This window comes from Meleagris gallopavo, chromosome 4, assembly GCF_905368555.1.
Source record: "Meleagris gallopavo chromosome 4, MGAL_WU_HG_1.1, whole genome shotgun sequence".
Classification (NCBI taxonomy): Eukaryota; Metazoa; Chordata; class Aves; order Galliformes; family Phasianidae; genus Meleagris; species Meleagris gallopavo.
In genome coordinates this window covers 25,157,264-25,182,619 of record NC_139407.1, presented here as the reverse complement: position 1 = coordinate 25,182,619, position 25,356 = coordinate 25,157,264, and the positions used below count along the sequence as shown (strand labels likewise).

General features: G+C 39.5%; 1 protein-coding gene and 1 long non-coding RNA gene across 2 annotated transcripts in view; one reads left to right on the top strand and one right to left on the bottom strand.

Annotated features, from left to right (window-relative positions):
- ANTXR2 (ANTXR cell adhesion molecule 2) overlaps nt 1-25,356 on the top strand; it is a 99,648-nt gene that overhangs the window by 39,766 nt on the left and 34,526 nt on the right. Inside the window, exons 11-16 of the mRNA XM_085222505.1 lie at nt 7,536-7,614; nt 9,472-9,567; nt 14,788-14,829; nt 15,901-15,996; nt 19,757-19,924; nt 20,078-20,158. Coding sequence (XP_085078631.1) covers nt 7,536-7,614; nt 9,472-9,567; nt 14,788-14,829; nt 15,901-15,996; nt 19,757-19,924; nt 20,078-20,158 — 562 coding nt within the window. The remainder of the gene's footprint in view (nt 1-7,535; nt 7,615-9,471; nt 9,568-14,787; nt 14,830-15,900; nt 15,997-19,756; nt 19,925-20,077; nt 20,159-25,356) is intronic.
- The window catches only part of LOC146544449 (uncharacterized), a 152,276-nt gene continuing 144,270 nt past the window's right edge, over nt 17,351-25,356 (bottom strand). The window contains exon 3 of the long non-coding RNA XR_014882932.1: nt 17,351-17,518. This is a non-coding gene — a long non-coding RNA (uncharacterized LOC146544449). The remainder of the gene's footprint in view (nt 17,519-25,356) is intronic.

The following is a 25,356-nucleotide window of genomic DNA, read 5'->3' as shown; positions in this document are numbered from 1 at the left end:
CTTGAGGAAGACCCTGCAGTCTATCACTCTAAAAAGAGGTCCCAGGCACCAGGATGAAAGCAGAGCTTCTTCACTTAGCTTACTAGTAACCCTTTTACTTTTCCATTACCACAATAACCAACAGTTCACTAACACTACATCAATAATAACAGCAAATACCAAAGGGAAGGCTTGCTTCCTTTTTATTTCCCTGGGATTCTCATCAACTACTTGACTTTATTGTGCTCTCTGATTGGTAAGCTTCCATCTCCAAATTACCTAAGCTTTTATCACCTGTTTTCATTTCAGAGCCTCTGTGCTCAGGTGATCGCAGTTCTTCTCCAGCATGGATGTACTCATGGCTAATGAGGCCCATTGTTTTGGTATGAACATTATCTGTCAGCATCAACAACTCTTCTTCTGGTCTTTTCTTAAGCAAGGAGGGCTGATGTGCATCCTTTCCCACCCAGAATTGATTTATTTCTTTGCAGACACTGAGACTTGGCATTTGTTTTCAGCAGCAGCACTTTAACTACTTCTGTGTGGTCATCCTGCTCTGACAAAATTCAGAAAGAGTATGGTTGTCAATCACCGATTCCTCACATAGTACAGTCACCAGACTCTGCTCCTCAATGACAAAGAAAATAGTCAGAGGAATGCATTCAGGTAGGAGAAAAGCTGAAGTTTGGCTAGATTAGGCCTAATGTCTGTTATAAATATTAACTTCCAAAAATATTTTAGAAATACATTTAGTTTGACACAATTAGACTATAATGGGAACTATTCACAGATGGAAACATCCTCAATGAATTGTATAGGCTAACTGGCTCCTAAGACATATGGGTCCGATGTTAAGATCGGTTGTAATTTCTGACGCAGTCCTTCACGTTCCTCAATAGGGCACATAGTGTTCCCAGAGCATTAAGAAAGACTGCGTGAGCAGAACTAAGTGCTTAATATTATGCAGTGGACATAGTATCCTGAGCTGAATTAATAGACTCATTTAACATAATAATGACATTTCATACCCAGTTACTGCAGGTTCCCATGATTCCATGAGATCGCATTGAGTACATTGCTGGCTTCCTGCTCTTTCAAATTCACAAGCACTTCCCAGTGGTGAAATACTTGTGTTCCTCTGCAGTCTATACCATGGGAAGCCAAACCCAAGCAGGCAGTGTACTGAACACCATGCTGAGAGAGCTAAGCAGCTGTGGGGGGATAAGAGGGGATTCTAAGACAACTATCCGTAACTTGAGTAAGGTACACTGAGGAAGGAATGAGAGGAAAAAAAGGAGCTCATACTAATTCTTATTATTAAAACAAAACAAAAAACCCAACTCTTTAAAGATTTGCATACAGTGCAGGTCTTTATATTCTTGGGAAAAAAATAAATAATTCACTTTCATGCCTGTGTGGTTGGTGGGAGGAGAACAACTCCTAGAATGTGTCATAACCCAGCTGTCTTTGGTAGAATTCCTGCTGACTGGATAAAACTGTTTTCTATGCTTCCCAGGCATATCCACCCTTAGTGGAAATGCAGTGAATATTTGGCAAGCAAGGTCTGTAACCCTGCTCCAAGGGACTTTTCTATGTCCTTATGCAGCTGGGGTTTTGGATTTAGGAAGAGCAGCAAAAGCATGGGTTGGAAGAACTTTCGTTCCTGGCTTAGTGCTGCCCCCTCCTACAGCAGGACTGTGTCCCTGGACTCAGTGAGTCTGGTTTGTAGTCCTGGAGTCTGTTAATCAATAACTGGTGGAAGGATGTGCTGCTAAAGGATATTCCCCAGCAAATAATGGTAGAAGGAGGTTCAGTTCACCTACAGATGTAGGTCAGGATTGGCTGGCAATGGAACTGTTCCTTTAAGCTCTAAAACACAAAATACTGAATGAGGATGTGCATTTGGTCACTCAGTGAAAACTGATGAAGGGTAAAACACCCATGCTGTTGTCAGTCACAGTGTGTTCCAGTCACCTCATTTTTCAGGAGACCAAAGTATAGTTATTGTAGCATCCCTTTGTGAATGTTGTGTAGATTACGAAACACATGGAAGTGATGGGAGTACAAAAAATGATCCTCACATCAGTTGCTCTGCCAAAGCCTCTTCCCACCACTGTTACTGATTTTTCTGTGTGTGATCTCTGCATATGTACATACATGTGTATGTACATATATGTATATATATATGTATTTATGGGGGGGTTGGACTCAGTATCTCTTGAGGTCCCTTCCAACCCCTGCAATTCTGTAATTCTGTGTCTAGATACATTTATACAATTGTAAATAGTAAGTCAATAATAGTGGTGTACCAACATTACTATTGGCTTACCAATTATTACAACATTAACAGTAATAAGACTGTCTGCAATTCATGGGAAAAGTTGTTTTAAAAGAAGGCACCCTTTTAAGTGCACCTTTTTTTTTTCTTTCTTGTATGTACAGCATTTTAGCTATTTTAATGCTACCACTTGATTCTAAAATACCTTTAGTCACCATAATTTTAATAACTTTTTGAGCAGTTGCCAGTTTAATTTTCAGTGTGTGAAAATTGGAGGTAAATTATTTATTACTTCCAGCAAATGTCTTTCACAATTTTATTTAATTTTTTTTCATCTTTTTTAATGGGTCATAAAATGGCAGCCTTTTATTGGATGCTCATAAAGTAAGGAGCAAATGAATACTTTGCAAATAGGTGACTGTGTATTGAAATGTCAGTTGTATTTCATAGGGTTTGAAAGTCTTCAGACCAGAGCTGGAGTGACATATGGCGATGGGCCACGTTCCTCTTTTGTAACAGTAAAACAGCCATGTACATAAAGGAAAGAAAGAACTGCAATTGTTGGGGCTTCTCAAGTTACATTTTTGCTAAATTGTGGATAAGAACAGCCAGTGGTCCATGATGGATGCAATTCAAAGTTGCAAGAGTCTGCTGGTTAACTTGGGTCATAAAGAAGAACATTTTTTTTAAACTCTACTAGATGAAGTTTTCCAGGATTAATTCTCATCTAAAAAGTGATACTTTCTGACAAAAGACAGGAAAATCCTTCCCATGCTCAGCAAGGGTTATGAGCTGCAAATAGGTGTTTTTTCCTACTATAAGAAAACAGGTCTAAAAGTATGGCAAATTATACATTAGACTCATGTTACATAAAAACAATCAAACTCATGAATATCTGCACATGTTAATTATACACGGTTATTAACTCAAGTTTGCCATCTCTTTGGTTCTACTTTACTCAAGCACCAATTGCTAGAATCTCTAACAGTCATGCTCAGGGTCTGCTTCCCCTCCCCATGTAACAGAAATCCACGCCCAAACCACACTTGACACAGCAGAGGTGAGGTTTTTGTTTGGGTTGCCACAGCAACACCAACATTGATACTTTCTGGTTCTTTGTGGGTTTTCTTCAGGGTTGACCTGAGAAGATGCTCTGTTTTGCAGCAGCTTTCATAGCAGAGTTCAGCATTTGTTTGCATTTTGTGCTGGTACAGAACTAGTGTCATTCCAGCCTTTCCATGCAAAAATACAGCTGTGCCAAAAACTCCATGTTACTACAGGGAAAAAGTGCCCTTGTGCGTGTCATTGTGCTGTTAGAGTGTGCTCACCCTTACAGTGACTTAAGCACAGTGAGGATCCAAATGCTGGCCTCATAGTACTTCTTACACACCTGGGCTGTGACACTGACACCCCTCTCCTGTAGTCTCACTCTCAACAGACATCAGTGGAAGGAGGGACGATCCTTCTTGGGCATTTGGAAAGCAGTGAGAATACTGTGGCTAGCCATATAAATCACATAAATAATTGATGGCAGCCACAAAGACTTACAAATGAGGCACTCACTGCCTGCTGAGACATTTAAAAAAGTATTTCTGATCATTTCCACCATAGTCTTACAGCTAGCTGACCAAAATCCGCTGCTCCTTCCCTTGGGGTCTAAGTCTACTATGCAAAATCTCTTCTGTCTCATAAGCTATACTGCTTTGGTCTACAGCTGACGTTGTTTCTGCTTTTAGCTGCCTTGAGCTTCATTGGGACCTTATTAAAGAATGCGATTCTCACAAAATACTAACAATCAGCCATTAGAAATGATGGTTCCCCAAACCAATTGTCACTTCTGCATGTCATTTTGTTTTCAGAATGTTTTAAGTTTGTGCAGTGCTGAGCTAAATGCCTTGCATAAGGTTAGTTTACAGTAAATATGTTATATTTATATACAGGGCTTTCCTTAGACATTTGCAAATATGCACACAGAAGAAACGGGGTTCTTATTTTGTTGAGCTCCTAGGAAACAGAAGTACACACAGGTAGATGCTGAACAAATGAGAAAACTGCCCTCCTTATACCCTACAGACATGACAGTCTCAGGAAGGAAGTGGTTTTGCATGTTGACAGGTTCATCCTTTTGAAGATGAGATAATTATCTGTATGAGTTCACTCTGTAGCTTCTAGAACTGAACGAATATGATCAACTCCTATGACAGACTCCAATAGCTCATCCCTGCAGCTGTGTATCAAAATGGAAGCTGGTACAGAAATAGGTTGTTCCTACTGCATGGTATCTGCACTGAGAGCTGATGTGTTCAGTGATCTTGCTGCCTGAGATGATATTTATCAGAAATCTGGCAGTGAAAGTGTATTGTGAAGCGTGGTGGTAGCATATAGGCACTCAACTATTGGTAAACTCCCTATTTTAATCCATTCATCTAGGCTATCTTAGCTATTATGCAGCATTTTTCATAGATTGTTGAAAGCTGCACGGTACCTGGGTAGTGCTCCTTTCCTTTAGTGTGGCTGAAGATAATTTTCAGTGCAGTTTTATCAAAAGCCTTTGAGTTTCCTGCTTCGTTTGCCAGTGAAGAACATAAAGAAAAACAGCTTCATTTCCTGTTCACTGAATGATACAAGCCCTGCATGTTTCAGCCTAGACCCATCAAGCTCCCAGGGACAAATAGGGCAGCTATGAAGCACTGCTAGAGAACAGCAAGTAGAGATGCTCTCTACAGTGGCAAGAAAGAACCGGTCACAGAAACTGAAGAAAATAGCCTATGTTGCAGCAGGAGTATGATGCATGGCATGAGGAGTGAAGAGAAAAAAAAGTGACTTCTTTTGCTTCAAGCACTAATGTGTAAGAGAGAAATGATATGGGAAGTTTAACAGGGTTGATGACTAGTTTTGAAAGCTGGAACTTTTCTGGGGAATACAAAATAACCCAATACTCAAGTCACATGTCCAGGAATTCCCAGCTAGTGCTGGCAATGGCAGTCAGTCACTGATGTACCTTCCTTTGCAACCATGTTCATTTGGGACTGGTAGCAGCATGTCAAACAGCTCAACAGAGTGCCAGAGGGTAAAAACATTGTGAAATGATATTGGAAAATATTAAAATATTCCTGACCAAAAAAACCACGAGTCAGGAGGAAGGATGATTTTGCCAAGAAGCAGAGGGAACTGATTGGATAGCAGAAGAAAATCCATAGGAAATCAAGGAGTAATGTTCACTTTTTTATTTTTGTTTGTTTGTTTGTTTGTTTCTAATGAAATGGGGAAGGCATCTGAAAGCAGTTTGGAAATTGGATCCCAATTGCTTCAAGTAACTGTAGTCAGATGTTCCTGGCCAAAACCAGAAGTTCTTCACCAATGCATAGGCAGCTGTTGTTGATCTCAGTGGAGTTTTGCACAACAAAAGACTAGAGAAATGGTTCCAAGCAAGGATGAAAGAGATGAGCAAAAGCAAAAATGTATTTAGACAATTAAAGTATTATGGGAAATTTTAAAAAAATTAATCCCTGCACAAAGTATGCAGGGATTTAGATTCACAGACTTCAAGAACATGATATGGTAATTTAAAAATCAAAATTACATGGTGTACTACAGCTGGATATAGCATAGTTGGAAGGGTGACCAGAATTCACACTAAGCAACACAATCCCAATTATAGCATCTGTCACCATTACTTAGGAAAGTTCAGAAAAAGTATGAATAGCTTTTGTACTTCGGAAACATGACCACAATGAATGCCTTTTTTTGGGTATACCCAAGTCCAAAATTTGGTGTGGAGCCTATGGCACGTTATTCTCTGACTAATGCTTTAAAAAGACAAGGCTGAAGGGGGGGAAATGAAGTATGTATGAGAACAATCTCTTCTCTCTGGATTTGGACTTAACTGAAATGTTGCAGTCAAAAATACTCTCTGTGCTGTGATTTCTTCTGTATTTCTGGGCTGAGTTCAGCTTTCAGTTATACCTGTAGAGCCCTAGTTAGAGCAGTGATGTGACAAAAGTGATGATGCAAAAAGATGCGACTCTGTAATGCTGGAAAGTTTACTGGGATGTAGGTCAGTGACTTGGTCAGAAAACCAGTGTGCTGTGTTTACAATGTGCAAATCTTCAAAATATTGAAGAGTTGAAACATACACATTTCTTCTCCGTTAAACAAAAGGGATGGAGTGAAATCCTCTTGCACTGCACTGAAGTCAGTAGGATTGTTTTGCCAGTTACACTCAAGCAGAATTGTTATGTTAAAGTTTCCCGTAGCATTTCTCACTGAAATGGCAAAGTGAGAAATTGAAAATAAAATAAATAAATAAATAAAAAGCACAGCATCTGAAATTCCATGACAAACCGAAGTTTTTTTGCAGTTTGCTTTATTTAGTTGGGAGAGAATTTAATTAATTTTTTATTTTATCTGTTCTGATTCACTCACTCCTGAAGTAATTAGAAGTAAATTATTCTTTCCGTTAGATCAATTATTCATAACATAGACCATTAAAAAATGAGTTTAGTGGAAGCAAGTTACTTCATTTTTACTTAAATTGAAAAAGAGATTAGCCAAATTAGTTAAAATAGCTCTGAACTCCATATTGACTAAAGTGTTTGTGCCAGAATAAAAATTGATGACATCTAAGAAGAACGCTATAAGTGATTAATCATTTTAGTTCATGGATATCTATATTTTTATTTAATTACAACTACACATAACATAAACTGTTTGAATCTTGGGAATGAAAGCCAGAGATGCTGAAGAGTCCTCTTCTGTTTAACATTCGCCATGTGTTGTTTTCTTCTAGGGTTAATTTGTAAAATGTAAACCACATACTATTTGCATGCAGTGTTTATGTACTATTTATAGAAAGTCTTGACCATTTATAATTATTCGACATTTTTATCCACAATGTCTGTGTATGACTAAAGAGATGGCTATGGACTAGACAAAACAATGCTATTTTTACAGTTGATGCACAATTTATTTTATGTGGAACATTTGGGGGTGTTTTATGTTGCGTGGAATACAGAAGGGGTGTTCTCAGCTCTCTATTGAGAAGACTGAAATTATTTTGCCATGTCCAGAGAAACATGGCAAGTGATTGTATTCAGTTTTAAGTAGCGTGAACTGAAGAAAGCTCAATTGGAAATGAGCAAGGATTGGTTTCTGAGGACACCTGTCTGAGAACACCCACTCTGTTGAATGGAGTCTGTACGTCCCAGCGCCTCCGTAGTGTGTATGTGCCTTTACTGACTGCTTTATGGCTGCTGATTGTTTTTTCTTTTCATTCCAGAACTATAGAAGTTTTGGTGAGTTTGAACGAAGGGCAATCTTTCATGTCCAGCTCTTTGACTATCACCGCTTCAGAGTGTGTAAGTAAACAGAATCACAGAATCGTAGAATCATTTCAATTGGAAGGGACCCTTAAAGGTCATCTAGTCCAACTCCCCTGCAATGACATGCACAGCTACGTCAAGTTGCTCAGAGCCTCATCTTGAATGTCTCCAAGGACGGGGCTTCCACCGCTTCTGTCAAAAAATAGCTCATATCATTCCACGTAAAATGCAGAAATGGAGTTTCTGTTCCTGTTTGATCACTGCATTTCTCCCAGAGCAGAGAACCTCAGTGCATGGCAAGTCTCTCAGGTGTTTGTAATGCACAAAACCACCTTACTAGAAACACACTTGTGCAGACAAATACAGAATATAGAGAATTTAACAATGAATGATTTTGAAGAATAAGAGAATCATGCATATATATGTTTTCTAAGTAATTTTCTCCATATTTCAAGACATCCTTAGAATCTGTTTTATAACACTAGAGCACTCCACAGTAGGCTTCAGATGCTTTGAATTCTTTGATAAAATGAGTGATGAGGGCTACCGGTTCTCCTTCAACTGCTGCCTCAAGATCCATGCAGTGTCTGTGTGTTTCTTCTTTGTGTGGGGCTTATGTTTTTCTATAGCCTGCAAATTGTGTTTTGCTAAATTTATTACACCAAATTACATTACTGAAGTGTGCAGCTGTGGCTTTCAAATATTGGGAAGTGTCCATGCCACTGGAGATCTGCTCACTGTAAGCATACTACGAGCCAGGCGTGACACAGTCACCTGGGGTCCATCCCAGAACATCTCTACTTCGGAAGATCCATGGGAGCAGATTGAAGCTGAGGAGTGTGACTTCTGTGCAGCTTTCCCATCAGGCACAGAAGCACATAGAACAGTGCCTTCTGCTCATCAGCATGTATTTTTCCAACAGTATTTTCATCACTCCTAGGTAATTAACCTAAAAGAGAAAAAATAGAATTTTTTTTCTGTTCATTTTAGAACTAAACACTTGCATAGCTGAAGAAGTCAAAGTTATCTCGGTTCAGCCCTTATGTTTCAGGAAGAAAGACTGAATGAATTCAGAGCTGAGGAGACACATGCTATACAAACTGTCTTTCTCTGTTTAAGGGCCGATTCATCATTGCAATCTTACACCAATACACTATGAGCAGCCTTTCAGCATGATAATGTAAGGAGAGTGCAATCACTGGAGAATGCTGAAACTACCAGTGGGTTGCTTTTCTCTTTAGCTGAGTCTTTTCAGAAAGATCAGTACACAATGAGTTTATTTCCATGCCCCCTTAAAAGCTGCTGAGGTGGCTGACATAGGTAAAAATAAAGCATTCCTGCAAAGCAGATCATGCCAAATTGCTGGCAAAAGCAAAATGACTTTTCCCTCTGCCTATATTGCTTCTCTTTGGTCAAAAGTTCTAACTTATGACACACAGAATCAGTGCAGATGTGCAGCGATAGAAAAAAACAGTAGAACTTTTGATGATCCCTCCCCCCCCCCTTTTTTTTTTGTCTTTCATACATATTGCAGCAAAGAAAGCTCCATACACAGAGAAGTGCTGTTTCCATAGTAGCAGATGGGCAACTGCAAGAAATGGGTCACTGATAGAATTGTTCCACTAATTCTGATGGCTGAGCAGCTGATGGCTAGTTGGTGTCTGAGAGTTACAAGTTGCAGCCTCCTCTGCAAACATGCAGTGCTGCACAGGAAACAAACAAAAAAATGCACTGCACATAGGCACTGAGGCATGCATTTATGTATTTCTTGTAAACACAGCTTCTTTTTAGTTGTAGCAGTCAGTAGGAAACTGTTTTGGGCCAAGTGGGAAAAGCAGGCAGGAATTCTTTGCGACATTTCCCTGATATGCTGTCCTTCTGCTTTCTCCACAGTCCAGTGGCATAGCAGCACTTATTGCTGTGCTTGTGCTGTTACTTCTGGCGGCGTTGGGGCTGCTCTGGTGGTTCTGGCCCCTCTGTTGCAAAGTGGTGAGTAAAGGCTCTTAAAAAAAGTCACCAGGTTTGTGACTCACGACCATAACTCAAAATGTGTTGGAAAATACAGATAGGGCAGGAAATAGGTTAAGTATCAGGGGAGTTCCATGTGACAGAAGCCATCTGTTGAGGCACTTTTCTTTCATTAGTGATACGCAAGAAGAGATCAGGTTAGATGTTGTGGTCTGTGCCCCTAGCAGTACTCCTGGCATTTGAAGAGACCTGCACACCATGAGGCAGTTTCAGCAGGCTGCTGTGCTGCTTGTTGGTTTCTGCAGAGTGAGCAGATGTGGTATATTTCTGTGAAATCTCTGAAAAAAGCCTGTTCTCTTTATTTTGAAAGTTGTTGGCCATAATGGCACACAGATGTTATTCTGAAATCAAGGACCATTTTAAAAGTACTATAGCTAAAATTGGTATTTGTAGTCCATTATGGGCTCTTGAGTTTGAAATCCCTTATTGTCTTAATAATCTCTTGCAAAAAATTAAATTTTCATCTTGCACACATTACATCTCTTTTCATCTGAGTAATGAACGCTCTTTATCCTTCCAGCAGCAATCAGCAATGCTGCTCCACTAACACTCCTTCCATCTCCTGGCATGCCCCAGCTTTTAAATTGGTGAAGTTTAGTATTGATCCATGTCAATGACAGCACTGAGGACTAGAGAATTGGAGATTGCTCCCACGCTGTTACTGCACTTTTTCTTATCTCAGGTTTGTAGAAGCAGTGGTATCAGAAAAGGTGGACTTCTCCTGGTCCAGAGACAGCCAAAGTAATCAAAAGTTTCGTCTGTTTGTGGTCTCTGTTATACCCCATAGAAGAAGTTTTCAACCCCTGGTTCTTTCCTCATGGTTTTTGAATCAAAAGCTACAAAATCTGCTCTGATAAAAGCACACTTCTGTCTCATTCTCCATATTAGAGTCCCATAAGAAATCTAGGTAGGCTGTTAGTTGTTTTCCTTCAACAATAATTTATATCATGAACCTTTCCATGGAACAGGAGAAATCAAAATTACAAAGAAGAAAGCTTTCCATTTTCTTTTTTTAAAATAATTGTCTCACCTTAATTCCTAATTCCCACTGTATGGCAAATCTTCATATACTGCACATCATATTTCTCCCATTACAGTAAATAGTGACTAGTGCCTCAGTCCCTTGAGAGCAAGAATTCTTGACAGCAGTGTGATGATGCTGTAAAGACAATTAGAAAGTGCTTTCTGGATTTTTACATCGAAGTCCTACATTAAAAAAAAAAAATAAAGCTCTGTAACTGAAATTAATTAAAATAGCTGCACTGTATAATGAACTGCAGAGCAAAAACCTCGGGTGCACACAGATGCACTGTGACATTAAAGCAAGTTTCTGTCTGATCTCATCTCCTTTGTGGAGCTCACCTGGGCATCTCCACAAAGAGCTTCAGTAAGATGTAAGGAGACGTCCCTCAATTCTAATTCACCTTGTGATTAAAGATGTTGCATCCTGAGGTTTACTCTGAGGAACTGTAACTTACCTTGAGTATCTTCTCTGGATATATGTTTGGTATGTAATTGGCTATTGCTAGGGAAGCCTTTGGCTATATATTCACAGATTGTTACTAAGAAGCAGCCTAACTTTTGTGGGAGCAGTAAGATCACAGCACTTTAAATGTTCAGGCCCTGTTGTTTCCCCCACCTCTCATGGGTATTATCTGCTTCCTTAAAAATAAAAGGTCTTTTTAGGTCATTGTTTGCTAAATCATTACTGAAATCCAAAACCACAGACTCTTACACTGAACCTATTACCACATTCTGACTTGTTCATTTATTGTCGTTTTGATGTCTGTTTCCTCAGATCATTATCCTGTGTGTGGTTCTTTTCTTTTCCTTCTATTCTGCCTCTGAAGCTCTCACATTACATGTTATTACCACTTCTGGATTAAGTACATTTGGGCTTTGGTGCCTGTGTGTTTGAGAAGACAGTAGCACATCAGGGCAGCCCTTCCTCTGAGGCCTGGTGCAGTGGAGTGTCTGCTTTCATGGACAAAGACCAGGAGCAAGGATGAAAGCAGCAGCTCTCAACTCTTCTGTCCCATGCTTCAGAACCAAATGGAAAAGAGAGAAGGGAAAGGTGTTACTGACAGAACAGAATGGGTGTCCAGAGCCACACGTGTGTGTGAATCTCTATCGCTTGCAGACAGCATTGTGAGCTTCAGGAGGTTTGGGCACTCTGCTTTATCCTTGATATAAAGTTCATGTCGAGGTGGGGGACTCCTTTTTCTTCTTTCTTTTTTTCCCTTTTCTTCCACTCCCTCCCCCCTTCTTTTAAAGGCAGTTCACTGTTGACAGTTCTTTCACTCTTCCCTCAATATCAGAACATATGATCACATCAAGCTGGCTTCAGGCTCTGGTGCTGACATTTCCTAATGCCCACATCACGCGAACATTTGATAAGTGTTAATGAGCAGATCAAAGGGACTGTTGCCTGAAGCAACTAACTTTTTTTTTTTTTTTTTTTTTTTGGAAGAAATCGGCTTTCCTCCAAGCTCAAGTCTTCCTTCTTTGCAACTAAATAAAAGAGATGCAGACTTGCCTGGTGACAATGACGATAAAACAAAACAAAACAGAATTAGGAAGTAATCCATCTCTACATGTGGATAACAAGACAGCAACCTTATCCAGAGTCTTTGTTACTTATCCAATCTGAATCAAGTTCAGGGAAAGTGAATTTAGCAATATTACGATACTCAGTAACTTCAGCTTCGTGCTACATTTGCATTGTTTTCTGCCAAAACTGCATGGATTCTTTGCATTTCCTTTTTTGTTGAAATAGCTTTCTACTCATTTCACTTGAAATATCAGACAGGACTGAGAATATTCTTTGTGTGTGTGTGAATGTGTGCGAGGAGCCTGTGGAAACATAAGGATGCAGGCATTTACATTCCACTTCTGTCAGCAGGGTGAGTATCTGCTACTCAAAGCAGATTATTTTCTCACACCACTGTCACATTTAAAACAAGTTTCATTTTCTAAAGCTATTAGAAATAGCAGCTAATTAATATATTGGTTAGTTTCAAATCAGGTCTACTCTATAACTTCAGGGAATGTAGCAGCTGCCATAGGATTTGATCAGGGAGTCAAACAGAAACTGTCATTGACTCATGACTTTTGAAGTCCAGTGAGGTCAATAGAGTTTGTGTTGATTCATTGGGGAAGAAATTCTGATTCCATCAAAACCAATGGGTGAAGGGCCCAAGAACTGTAGCATGTGCCATAAAGAAGGTTCCTATGTGAAGCTGTCTTTGCTCAGGAGAGATTGCAGAACCTAAGAATCTTACAGCCGTAGAAAGTGCAGTGGTAATACTGTTTAACATGTATATATATCTACCTATGTATCAATATATCTACTGTTTAACATACATCTATCTGCAACTAGCTTGGTCTTTTTGTCCTGGACAGCTAGCTGTCTTGGCAAGAAAACTGGTGTTTTGGGGGTAATGGTTAGAAAGAGGCAAAAGAGAAAGAAAAATGACAATTAAATAAAGGAGAGAATGTGAACCTTAGTACACTGAAAGTAGTATTTTACTGTTTACTGTTTTAATGCTGTGGAAAATCTTGCTCAGCACCTAAGTATCCCTCAGAATCGGCCCATGATCACTCTGTGTTCTTCTTTCTCTCAAGTTGGGACAGTAATTGCAATCTGGCTTTCAGGAATGTCTGACCAACCAAATAGCTGATTTCTGTGAAGTAGTCTTAGAATTCCCGATGGCTGGTGGGAAAAAATAGTCAGAAATGCTTAAGGAAAAACAATTGCTTGGCATCTTTTTGCAACATCTTACAACAAAGGAATGTCTTGTTAAAATTCATGACCGACTTCCCAATCCACAGGAAGCATCATAAACAAGTTAGTATCTTAAACCAAAAGTACTGTGGAAGCATGTTTCCAAGGGGGGCATCACTTTTTTGTCTTATTTGATAGAATTTCTGCATCCACTGCTAAAAATACACATCTTGTTTGGGTAATTAAATTCTTGGTGTGACTATGACTTGAACTGTAATCTAAGAAGGAAAACTTTTGATTATTGGTCAAGTAAAAGAATGTTCTTTTATGTATGATGCTATCTATCCATGCAATTACAGATTATCTGTAGGCAGTGGTAGAGTCAATGAAAACACTATAATAATGCAGAGTGAAGAAAATAATACATATTTTAATTAAGGTAAAGTATATAGTTGCCATTGTGGACAGTTTTTGATGGGCTACAGTATAGCAAAAATAGACTTCTTTAGATTCATATTTTTTAATTATTTCCATATGATATTCAAGCACAAAAAAAATGCCTTGATGTCACGGAAGTACTTCTTTTTTAGCTTGACTAGCCTGCTTTTCCTGCTAGGGAAGGATGGATGCCTGTACTTCCAGTTTTCACCTTCACCACTTAAGCAACTTGCTCCCTTCCTTTTCCCTCTGTTCACTGTTTGGTGGTTTCCTGTCAATGCCAGGGAACTCCCTGAGATTTACAGTACGTATGTGAGAAAGAGAACAGCAAGAAACTGTAGGTAGAGGTTTAAAAATAGGTGTAAGTGAATTACCATCTGAGTGATCCTTAACCAGTCACAGTTTTAAGAAGCCTTGCAAACCTAACTCCCACTTGCAGGCACTCTATGCTGAGCAGTTAAGGAGCTACATGCTTCAATTATTAGATCTGAAATGTGAGATCTGCGGAAATGATCTAGACGTCGAGAGGTGAAGCCTGAGCTACCAGAAGGCATTTCACACTTGTCATTGGGCCAGAAATTATCCATCAGCATGGCATGGCACAAAGAAGCAGGCATCTTGGCCCAACATTATGCAAGACCTCACATAGACCTACGGCTGCTTTTCCTCCCAGGCTTGCTAATTAACTCCATAGGATTTCATCACTGCCTATTACTTAGAATGACTGAGTCTTATCCGGTCAGGAAGCAAAGTGGCAGACACGTCTGCCCAAAGAGTGTCTGCCAGTCAATTGATTTTATTTTCTATCAGGCGGATGGTGTTAATTTCCAGAAGGCCTTGATAATCAATACCCAAGAGATGTAGCAGTAGTGGTTGCCAGTTTATGAACAGATGTGGGGGACTCAGACGGAAACCGTTCACTCTTAAAAAATCTTCTGCATGCTTTTTAATGGTGCCAGTGCAATTCCTTATGTTTTTATGTTTTTTTTTTTTTTTTTTTTCCCTTTCTGCCTTTTTAGGTCATCAAAGATCCCCCTCCACCTCCACCACCTCCAAAAGAGGTAGAGTATAATACTGCACCACACACCATGCTGGGTGATGATACTATTCCTCTGTACTCATTTGTGTTCTGCAAATCTGGCTCCTTTTGTATTCTTTTGTAAATATCTGCTGAACAAGAAAGAACTACCCTGTGAGAAGCCTTAGGCTGAGAGTGGCCAAAGTCCACTTTTCTACTCTTTCTCAGGCATCTCATTGCAGTATGAATTAAGTCATTTAAGCTCATATTCATATAACTGTTTAGTAGCTTTACCTCAAGACAATTTAACATTTTCTCATTCTTCACTGAAAGCAGGAAGACTGAGTTGTCCGTACTTGACAATCCAAAGATTCATCATAAACTTAAAACTGTGTGTTCCCACAGCTTTGGCATTTGAGACAGTGAGAGTCCTTTATAAAGGAACTTATTTTCCTCTTATCAGTAATAACATAGTAGAGGCTTTTCTGATGTCTTCAGTATTTTTGCCTCTTGGTGTTGACTTAGCTAATTGCTTGAGCATATTCAAGCGTGTTCTGACAGCGAAGGCCATGATAAGGTACTTCACTGAACAGAGGCAGCCAAGAGCAAGTTTGACATCGGTTGGCTTAGAAAACTGTGATTGGCTGTGTAACCTTTACTGCAGATCCACTGAATGCTGTCAGCTGAATCCCAGTGACTGGGGCTGATAATCTGGCTCTTTGCAGGCATTACATTTTCAGTTGAGGAAGGTACCACTGATCCTTTTCTTTTTTATTTGTGTGTTTTGCCTGTTTTTATTAATGCAAACAAAAAAGACAGGGCAAATGTATACTGATACCCATACGCAGTGGGATTCCCCATTTGGACTTTCCTAATGGATGCTGCCAATGCTTTTCTCACACAAACCCCTAAGAGAGTATTTCCAAACATGACCAGATTTTGCTTGGAAATGAGTGAACATTTGAAGAACCTAAAAATCTGGTCCTTCACATCTAAGATAGGAAAACATTTTGTCTGTGTACTCTAATAAAAGATACTAGAAAGACACCTACTAAATAAATAAGTAAATAAATAAATATCTTTTAAAAGCAAATGTGTTTGAATTTATTGACAGGAAGAGGAACAAGAACCCTTACCTACCAAGAAATGGCCCACAGTGGATGCTTCCTACTATGGTGGACGAGGAGTCGGAGGAATTAAAAGGATGGAGGTTTGTACAATATAAAGATGATAACTCACTGAAATACAAGGTCTCTGAGGCTGCTAGTGGTGGAAACAAAGACTTTGAAAGTGTACTGGAAATACAATGGTATAATGGTTGCTTCTTTCCCAATGACATAAGCCTTATAACATTTTTACCCTATCAAATAATTTTGACCCTACTTATGAAAGAACAGCTTTCTGTAGTTCCATTTGACTGGAACTTTAAATAGCTGCTTGAAGACATGCTCTTTCCATCAAGCTAATGAGAAGGAGAGAGTGAGAGCCTTTTCTGAATGTTTTGGAAGAAATTACAGTGAAACATAAGTCCTCCAACTGTGGGCCAGCCAAATGCGTTGACAATGGTGACGCTAAGGAGAGGCTTGATCCCAAAGGAACTCACAGCGACAACAGTGCCTGTCTTTGAAGAGACATGATAGCATCATGTTAATTAAAACAGAATGAAAATGTGCATCCTTATGGGCACGTCCTTATGTCAGATTTTACAGTCAAGTCAGCCTTTATGGAATTTGCAAAGCAGTTTTCTGTCTTTAAGTTTAATCTAGGAAACTGTCTCTGAAATTCCCACCTAGGCCATATAGTTATGTCTTGATCAAACTATAAGTGTATCAGCCTAAGAAATGGCTTTGCCTGAGTTCTTTTGAAATGCAGCAGAAGAATGTGCAAGTTTAAAGTTCTATTGTTTATACGTGTTTCCTTCAGCAATTCAGAACTGCTAATTTAGAAGAGTCTTAGCTTTCAAAAACAGAAACCATTTTGTATAGTGCTTTCCAACATAAAGAGTAACAAGCCTGGACTTTTTTAAAGGAGCCATAATGAGCCATAGGAAGAGTTTCAGGATTTATATTGTTATAGTTTGTACAGAGGATCTTGTCAAATGAAACAGAAATCTGATATATATTCAGTGAACACAAATAATATCTCTAGCATTAAGAAATGCGTTCTTATCACATGGCAAATATACGGTATTTTCTTTTCAAAGAAAAGAGGATAAAGTAATAATTAAGTTAGAAAGCGTTATTATCTGTAGTAGGAACAAAGATGTATAGATGTAAGTCAACTTAAACTGCTAATAGCACAGACTCTTGAAAGATCCCTTATTCTGTGGAGCTGTGTCTCTGTTCTTCTCTGGAACCTTTGGGTACTCAGCTGGTCACCTCACCTTAAATGTCACAGCGCTTAAATATGAAGCTTCCTCTGTTCTATGGAACCTACAGTAACGGGGCTGAGGGAAATGCTGGCTTAACTGCCAGTTTCCAGCTGTTCGCACCTTGCACTTATCACTGTCTTAGAGCATGATGAAAGTAAGCAGATCTAAGAGAGGTTATTCCTTACCTGACAATGAGAGGGCAGCGGATTCTGTGGCCAATGAAAAATTGGATGGTCTAGTCGTTACATTTTCCTCAGTGTTTTCAGTTCATACAGCAATTCAATTATGTGATTTTTTTTCTTGCCTCTATGCATTCTGTTCTTCTGCCATTCTCCTGACAGCTTGACTTTTGGGCAGTTTCCTTAGACAGAGAAAAGTAGAGAACAAACTGTTACATGTCCACTTAGCAGTCCTTCCCTACTTCTCTGTGATTACTCTTCTCATTCCTTCCTTCCCCACTACTTTTGCTCCTCTGCAATAGACCATGATAATGTAGCCAGGGTGTTCACTCTTCCTAGATTTGTCTTCTGACACTGCTTCAAAGTTTTAAGATATCATTTCAGGATCTTACTCATTACAGACAATTGGTTTTAATTTCAAAGTTGTGTTGTCAGAATCTACAAATTTTGGTTTCTTCTGGTGAAGCCATTTAAATCTGAAGGAGAAGGTCATTCCATCAGTAAGGAATCTACCATGTATCTCTAAATGGCTTTAACAGTGTTTAAAATACATTTTAACAACCTCATAAAAAACACTGTAAAAGTACCATTGATCACAGTGAAAGATACAGATGCATTTTAATGACTCAGCAGGGTCTACTTGGACATGAAAGCCCATTCTAATATTGTAGAGACAAGACTCCCCTGTGAAAAAAGGATATCACTAAGCAAGCCAAGTGGCGAAGTTCAAAATAACAGTAATGTTCAAAACAATAACCCTTCTAGGAAATTATGGGGTTTTTTTTACACAGGTGACATGTAGCATTATGGTCCAAATCAAGCTCTGTCGTACTTTGCTGCTCTCATTCTCTACACTGAGATTACAGTGTTAACAGACTCTTTGTGATGGTGATAAAATTTTCTTCCAGGTTGTTTTGTATGTTTGAAAGAGGGTAGACTATGGCTTGCCTGTATATTTCCCTCACTTTCTTTATCAGCATGTTTTGCATATGGAACTGAGGATGACAAAGAAAGCAAGCTGCTGCCTTCTCTCATCCCATTGCATAGTGATCTCAGTACAGTATGGTGTCCCTAGCAAGACCTGGAGCAGTCTCCTTTCTCTATCCAGGCAGCAGAAAGAAAACTCAGGCTTATTTTTTTTTACAAAACAATCTTGTACCCCTTTGCAGTGGGAGATTTATTGCATCCCACTGTTTTTCCTGCCCTTTATAAAAGTGTTTGAATCGACAAGCAGCAAGATAGAAATGGCATATACCTACCAAGCAGTTGCAGTGATGCTCTTAATTTTTTCCCTGAGGGGAAGGGTGAGTATTCTTCAATTATTCTTATTTTGATTCATCTCTTTTCATGCCTGGCATATCTAGTTAGGAGATCCCCGGGGGGGGGGAAAGTGTGTAGGTGGAGTTTTGTAAGAATAGTTTGCTTTTTTCAGTCAGCAATTTCATGACTCACCAGCATAAACATCACATTTATGCAAGTCCTACTGTCAAAACTTAATTTGCTGCCTTTTGATTTATCACATCCTCCTTATACTCTAGTTTGAAAGAGGAAGCAGGATGCAGAAAGTCTTGCACTGAACATAATTGGGGCCATTTTTACCAAGAACTTTTAAACTGCAGCCATAACTTTTATATACTCTTTTGGGATGAGAAATTAAGAGTCTTCCCTAGGCTTGTTTGCTTGTAGGATACAGCAAAAATAATTGCTGCACCATGTTTCCAATTACAGTAAGAAATAACATTACCATAGCAAAAATCATCTCTCTTGGAAGAAAGATGTTTTTCTGTACTTTCTCTATATAGCCTGGTAATTAGAACCTTCTAGGGAAGTGGAAATAGGCATTTGTCTCATCAACAGCAATACTCCGGGTTTCCATCCCCTTCCAATTATTTGTGTATGTTTTGCGCTCTTAATGCAGTGATATAGATACTTACAGTTAGTTACATGTTACACATTTACTTATGCAGGTGACTGCTTCATCTATATTTTCTCCAGTATGGAGAACTACTTAAAAGTCTCTGAATAACACCACTGAGTTTCTGTTCAGTAGTGCTGAAGTAACACCTTCCATCTAAACTGGGATTCTCAGGAAGCACACTGTGTTAGTAAATCTGGGGTGGCTGAAATTGAGGCTTTCTTCAGTGTCACGTGAAGGTATAGGATAAATCAGATTTCCTGTCTGCTTTGCGGTCTGTGTGGTGTATGATATGATTTTCTTTCAGTATTTCTCTTAATTATTTGCCTTTGCGAGATGGAAAATCACACTTACATAAGTAAGATGCTTGTTGTCAAAAAGGAGGAGTGAACATTTTCTATTCTCCTGTTAATTCAGAATTTCTTCCAAATTTAAACTTTTTCAGCCATAGTTTCCTGGTCATTTGCCTGCATTGCATTTACATCTAAACTCTGGCTTTATTTAGGTTCGCTGGGGTGACAAAGGATCCACTGAAGAAGGGGCTCGATTAGAAAAAGCAAAAAATGCTGTGGTGAAACTCCCAGAAGAACCAGAAGAACCTTTTCATCCAAAACCACCTAAACCAAAGCCTACCTCACCAGTCATTCAGGAGAAGTGGTACACACCAATTAAGGTAAGCTTTTTAGTCTTCAGTACAGTGTAGTTTTGTACTAAAGTTGGACTTTGTGTGCCTTACTCATCTTGCACAGCTGAACTGAATATACTGAAATAAATGAGATTTTGTTGGTTTTATCATACTCAGAGTCCTGTTGCTCTGTTGCCACAGGGTCGACTTGATGCACTGTGGGCACTGTTACGAAGACAGTACGACAGAGTCTCTTTGATGCGACCACAACAAGGAGATGAGGTTTGTGCAGCGCGAATGTATCAACTGTGGTGGGCAAAAAAGGGGGATGTTACAGCCAGGGTATATCAGCTGTTGAACACTGGTAATTCCATGGCCTTAATGAAAGAAAGCAGAGCAACAAAAAGAATGGCACAACAGAAAAAAATAATGCATTGGTAAAAAATGTACACTGAAAGATGTGCATTCCTGTGTGTGACACACATTTGAAGAGCTATAGGAGCAAACTATTTCCTCTAAGTGAGATGGCAACTTCTTCTCAACACACTGCCCCACCAACAGATGGGCATGGCAGATCAGATTCTCAGTTACCTTAAAGCAACAGTATGTGAGATTTGCTATTTTTGCAACATATCCCATAAAGGCGACATAAGAATTAGAGATGTTAAAGGGAAGGAGTTACTTCTGAGGGAAAGAGAGGTAATCACTCATTAGGTTATCTGCCTGATAATAGGGATGATGTTTGGTAATAGGGATGATGTTTGGTGCTGTTCTCACATAAGAAAAAGCTTTATCTAGGGATTTACGTAGGACAAGGGCATGCATTGGAAGTTGCAGAATGACAAATCACAGAGCTGGAGATAGGAAGCATACTCTTTGTATGGCTATCAGATACTGGTGTTAGCGTTCTGGTTGTTATGTCTGCATGTTGTTTACTGCTTGAATGGATTATTCATGTTACATACGGAATAATGAACAGTAGTAATTTTTCATGCAAAATATACAGTACTTTATAATACTTTAACAAGTAAATTCAGTGTAAATAGAAACACTGATGCCTGATCTGGCCTTTCCTGAACAGACTACAATTGTCAGTCAGGCTCTGTTTTGAGGATTTCTGGCCATAAGGATGGCAACTGTTGGAAAATTGGCCTACCAGGGAAGTCATTTTTGGCCCAGTAAGAAATCAGGCATCCGTCCTCTCTGGATTTGACAGAATGACATTGACCAACATCATGGCTTATGAAAAACAGAGAAGTATCTCACTAACCTTCAGTATCCTTACTGGAAAGGGAATAGAATTTCTATGAATGAATTGAGGCCAAAATAACGATCATTTAGGTGTGACTTGTAGTACTGTAGGAATGCTTTCTCAGAAGAAAAAAAAATACACCTCCCTTGTTCATGATTTGCTGGCTGCAGATCCTATGCTGTTCCCCTGGTGAGTTGAAGTCAGTATGATGAGCAGCCACATGTGTGTGAAATACACATGTGCATGCACTTAACTGGGAAACGTTACGGCAAACAGCAGCAAAGCAGCTCTTTCATTTTCTTCCTTTTACTGCCTAGGAATTTGGTAGTTCCCAAAAGAATTCACTGCTGAATTCAGTTCCTTGATCAAGTAATTGAAATTTAAGCATGAAGTATCAAAGCAAATCTTCCTCCTCCCCCGTCTCCCACTCTTCCATGTTGCCAGCTAATGCTGAGGGTGGCCTGGTCAGAGGCTGCATGCAGCTGAGTGAAGGAGCTTTGATTGCAGACGGCAGTCCTTGGAGCCATGCATTTTTCAGCCAGCAATGGTGAGGCTGGGGACACCAGTACAGGTGTGAGCTAGCAGGTTGTCGATGACATCTGCACAGGTCCTCGGCAGCCTGCAGCGAGGCGGCTGGATTGTCAGCAGATGTAGTTGAGAGTGGCAGAACAGTTTTGGTCTCCCATTTGCTGCCTGGGGGCTGAAACACTAAAGGTAGATTGGGGGTGGACACAGCTGCGCTCCCAAACATGCCTCGGGCACAAATAAAGAGATCTAATATAGTTTGACTCTGTTGTGGTGGGGAGATGAGGACGGAGAGCCACTTCAGAGACAACTTAGCGCTGCAACATCTGCCGCCGAGTTCCCCGGGAGTGACAGGGGACAGCAGGTACGGATCGAAGTCCCCACACAAACAGCCTCCATTAAGCCATGGATCTTTTGAAGGGCTCCCATCAAACATAGTGGAGTCTGCGGCAGGAGATTATTTTGTTTTCAAAGCAATGTTTTGTTTTCTTTGCTAACAAGATAATTTATAAATGATTCATTATCCCATGTTCCTACTCATATTTATGCTTTCTTTTCTTTGTGTAAGGGGTAAAAAATAAGGAATCACTGTAGTTCTAGTGTAGCTTGTTAAACCACTTAACTGACCAAGAGTTTTAGGCAGCCTTCAGCTCATAATGTTATTTTCAATGTTATTTTGAATGCATGCATGGGGAGCATCTGCTATTGTTTCCATACTGGAACACCTCTGACATAGAGTTTGTATGAGAAAGAAACTTGGCAGTGGTTTGCAATGTGAGCATTAGGGGCCTGTTCTCTTATAAAAATTCTTCAGTTTATTTTATTTTCTGATTTATGGTTTAGCACCTAGAGGTTGTCATTAGAGTTCCTCAAATACTTAGTATAACCTTATAGCTTGCTGTAATTTGTACAAAATTCTTTTAAGTCTATAAATGGCCCGTGGCAGTCATACTTAAGATTTTGCACAGTCAGAATGTGAACATATGTGGCTGGGAAAAGGAAAAAAAATCCACAGCTCATTCAACAAGTTTCTATAGTAGAACTACAGGGCATTTCCAGCTTTTTTGATGTTACCAAAAAACCTAAGAAAAGGTATATATATACACACACACACATATATATAATTTTAAACCTGTTAGTGTTTACATGCTTCAAAGATGAATATGTAGTAATGGCTGCAAAGTTCATAGGAACATCTGTTCAATGTAATGTTAATTTGTGAGCGTCTCTACGTTATGCAAAAGAATCATATTTTGTGTTGTAATTCTGTTAGCATCATAAATTCACAGTTCAAAAGACTTTGACAGTATGATATTCTCTGAGATGAGACCCATGTCGCTATTCCCTTTGTGTTTGTTCAGTAGTTTCTACGCTGGGCACAGGCAGAAAACATCAAATCATTCGTTCAGTCTGTCAATTAGAGAGTATAAAAGGAACTGTTAGAAGGCTGAGGCTGGTAGTCCCTTCACTGAGAGTGAGCTCACTGTTTTAAATCAGAGACCAACTGCAGTGCCTAGGAGAACCCCAACTTTCAGTTCTACACCATGTTTTAACAGGTACCAATGAAGAGTTCAACTGTTTGCACCTAGCAGCAATTTGATTACCATGGGATACTGTTCACTTGAGCTCTTAATTCAGTGATAATATGGAACGATGTAGAAGCAATGATACCAAAGAAAACATTGGCTAAGAATTTTAAAATAAACCCAAGAATTCATAAAATAATGCTTATCTTTATCTGGGATCTCTTGAATGGCTGAAGTGGTTGGAAGATGTAAAAGTGGTTATAAAGTGAGATGAGAAAAGAGGTAAAGAGCACCTCTTCTTCTTAAATGTTTTCTTCTTTCTGCCATTTCTCCAAGCAAGAATTTGTGCAGACGGAAACTGGAGCCAGTGTTTTTCCTAAACTTCCAGAATAAGATTACTGGTAAATTATTAAGTTCACTTTCTGAACTTAAGTTCAGTTTAAGTTAAAGAAAATGGAAGGGAACATTTTAAGAGCAGTAATTTCAAACTGCCCCATTCAGACTGAATCCAGATGTTGGTCTCCAATAGAACGCAATGCATCCTTGTGAGTGAAGCACTGAATGAGATTTCAGAAAAAGCAGTAGCAGTCATGTTTATGAAAAGACAATGATGTCCCAGTATTGTGAAAAATAAGAATATTTTCCCATAGGTGTAGGCAGTCACTTTGGTACTCCCTGCCTTTGTGTAGATGAGAGCTGTTGCTTTTTTTAAAATGAGCCTTCAGAACTCAATAGTATAAGTACGAACACTTCTATGAATGAAGTAAGTGCCTACGTGGTTCCCATTGCTGCAAGTAAACAGCAGCTGTACAGGCGGGTGACGGTCCTGATGGAAGCAGTACCATACCAAAGTATAGCATGCATCTCTGGTGATGTCACGACAGGTTAACAGAACATTCTAAAAAGTGGAGCTGCCCCCATAGTGTGTGCAGCCAGAGGAATTCCTGCTGGTTTTAGTAGTTTAGAAACAGCTGAGTGTGTTAGGCCTTCTAAGATGCACCCTACCAGGCATTGCTGTAACTCGAGCTGTGCTGACAGCACAGAGGGAGTGCCTGTTAAGAGAGGGAAAGTCATGTGAATTCGCTACAGCTGTCAAACACCGTCTCCAGCAGCCCAAAGAGCATTACCATTCTTTCCACCCCTGACCCCCTCCATGCTGTATTAAGAAGAAAACATTTCATTTGGCAGCTCAGTGTCCCTCACCATTTGTTTCATTCTGCACCGTTCGAAGGGGGGAAGATGGTTTCCTTAATTCCTCAACACAACCTCTTATGGAGCAGATTGCAGTAAAAAGTTATATTTGATTACTGCCTGGCTTCCAGCAAAGAGAATGCTGTGTGTATTCAACCAAACTCAGACATAAAACAACACCCAGCTCGGACACAGCCTTTACAGGGAGGGAATGTGAATTTTAGTTTATGTGAATGTTGAGTGTCTCATTAGTGCAGCTTACTAAAGACTGATCACCTTCACAATGCAGCAGGAAGAAAGACGACAGGTTAATTCAGTCACTGCCATCCAGAAGAGACGTGACAGCTTTAACTGTCTTGTGCACCCAGATTTATGAACTAGTCCCATGCTCTTAACCAGATTAGTTCCTTTTCCATTAACTGCTGAAAGTAGGGCAGCTGTCCGAGCGGCTGGTTGTAAATTCGATAATGTCTGCTCTGTTAATCTGTAGGCTTTTCAGATGGAGAAGGCAGCAGATAACAGGATTAAAGTTTCACGACCCAGGGTTTTCACAGCCCGATATGCGGGCGCAGGGGGATAGAGAGTGACTTCTGTCATTAATCTTAATTGATTGCCAAGAGGTTTTAATCTGGGTTATTAATTAGGAAGATCCTTAACATACTGTCTACACATCAACATCAGATGCTCTTTTGGGACTTTTGGGACATATGGCATATCTTATATTTACATTCACACAATTTACACATACGTATATTTCTGTATGAAGTGCAGATATATATGTATGGATGTATACAAATAGCAGTAAGAAACATTTGGATGCAGAGGCATCACATGCTCTCTGGCAATATTTGATGAAAATCAAAAAACACGGTGCACACAGGTTACATTTCCACATAATAAACAGGTACACCTCTACATTCATATGTCTTTGTAGCCATTTTCATTATATATGCCATTTAACTAGACTATTTTGCAAATGGATATAT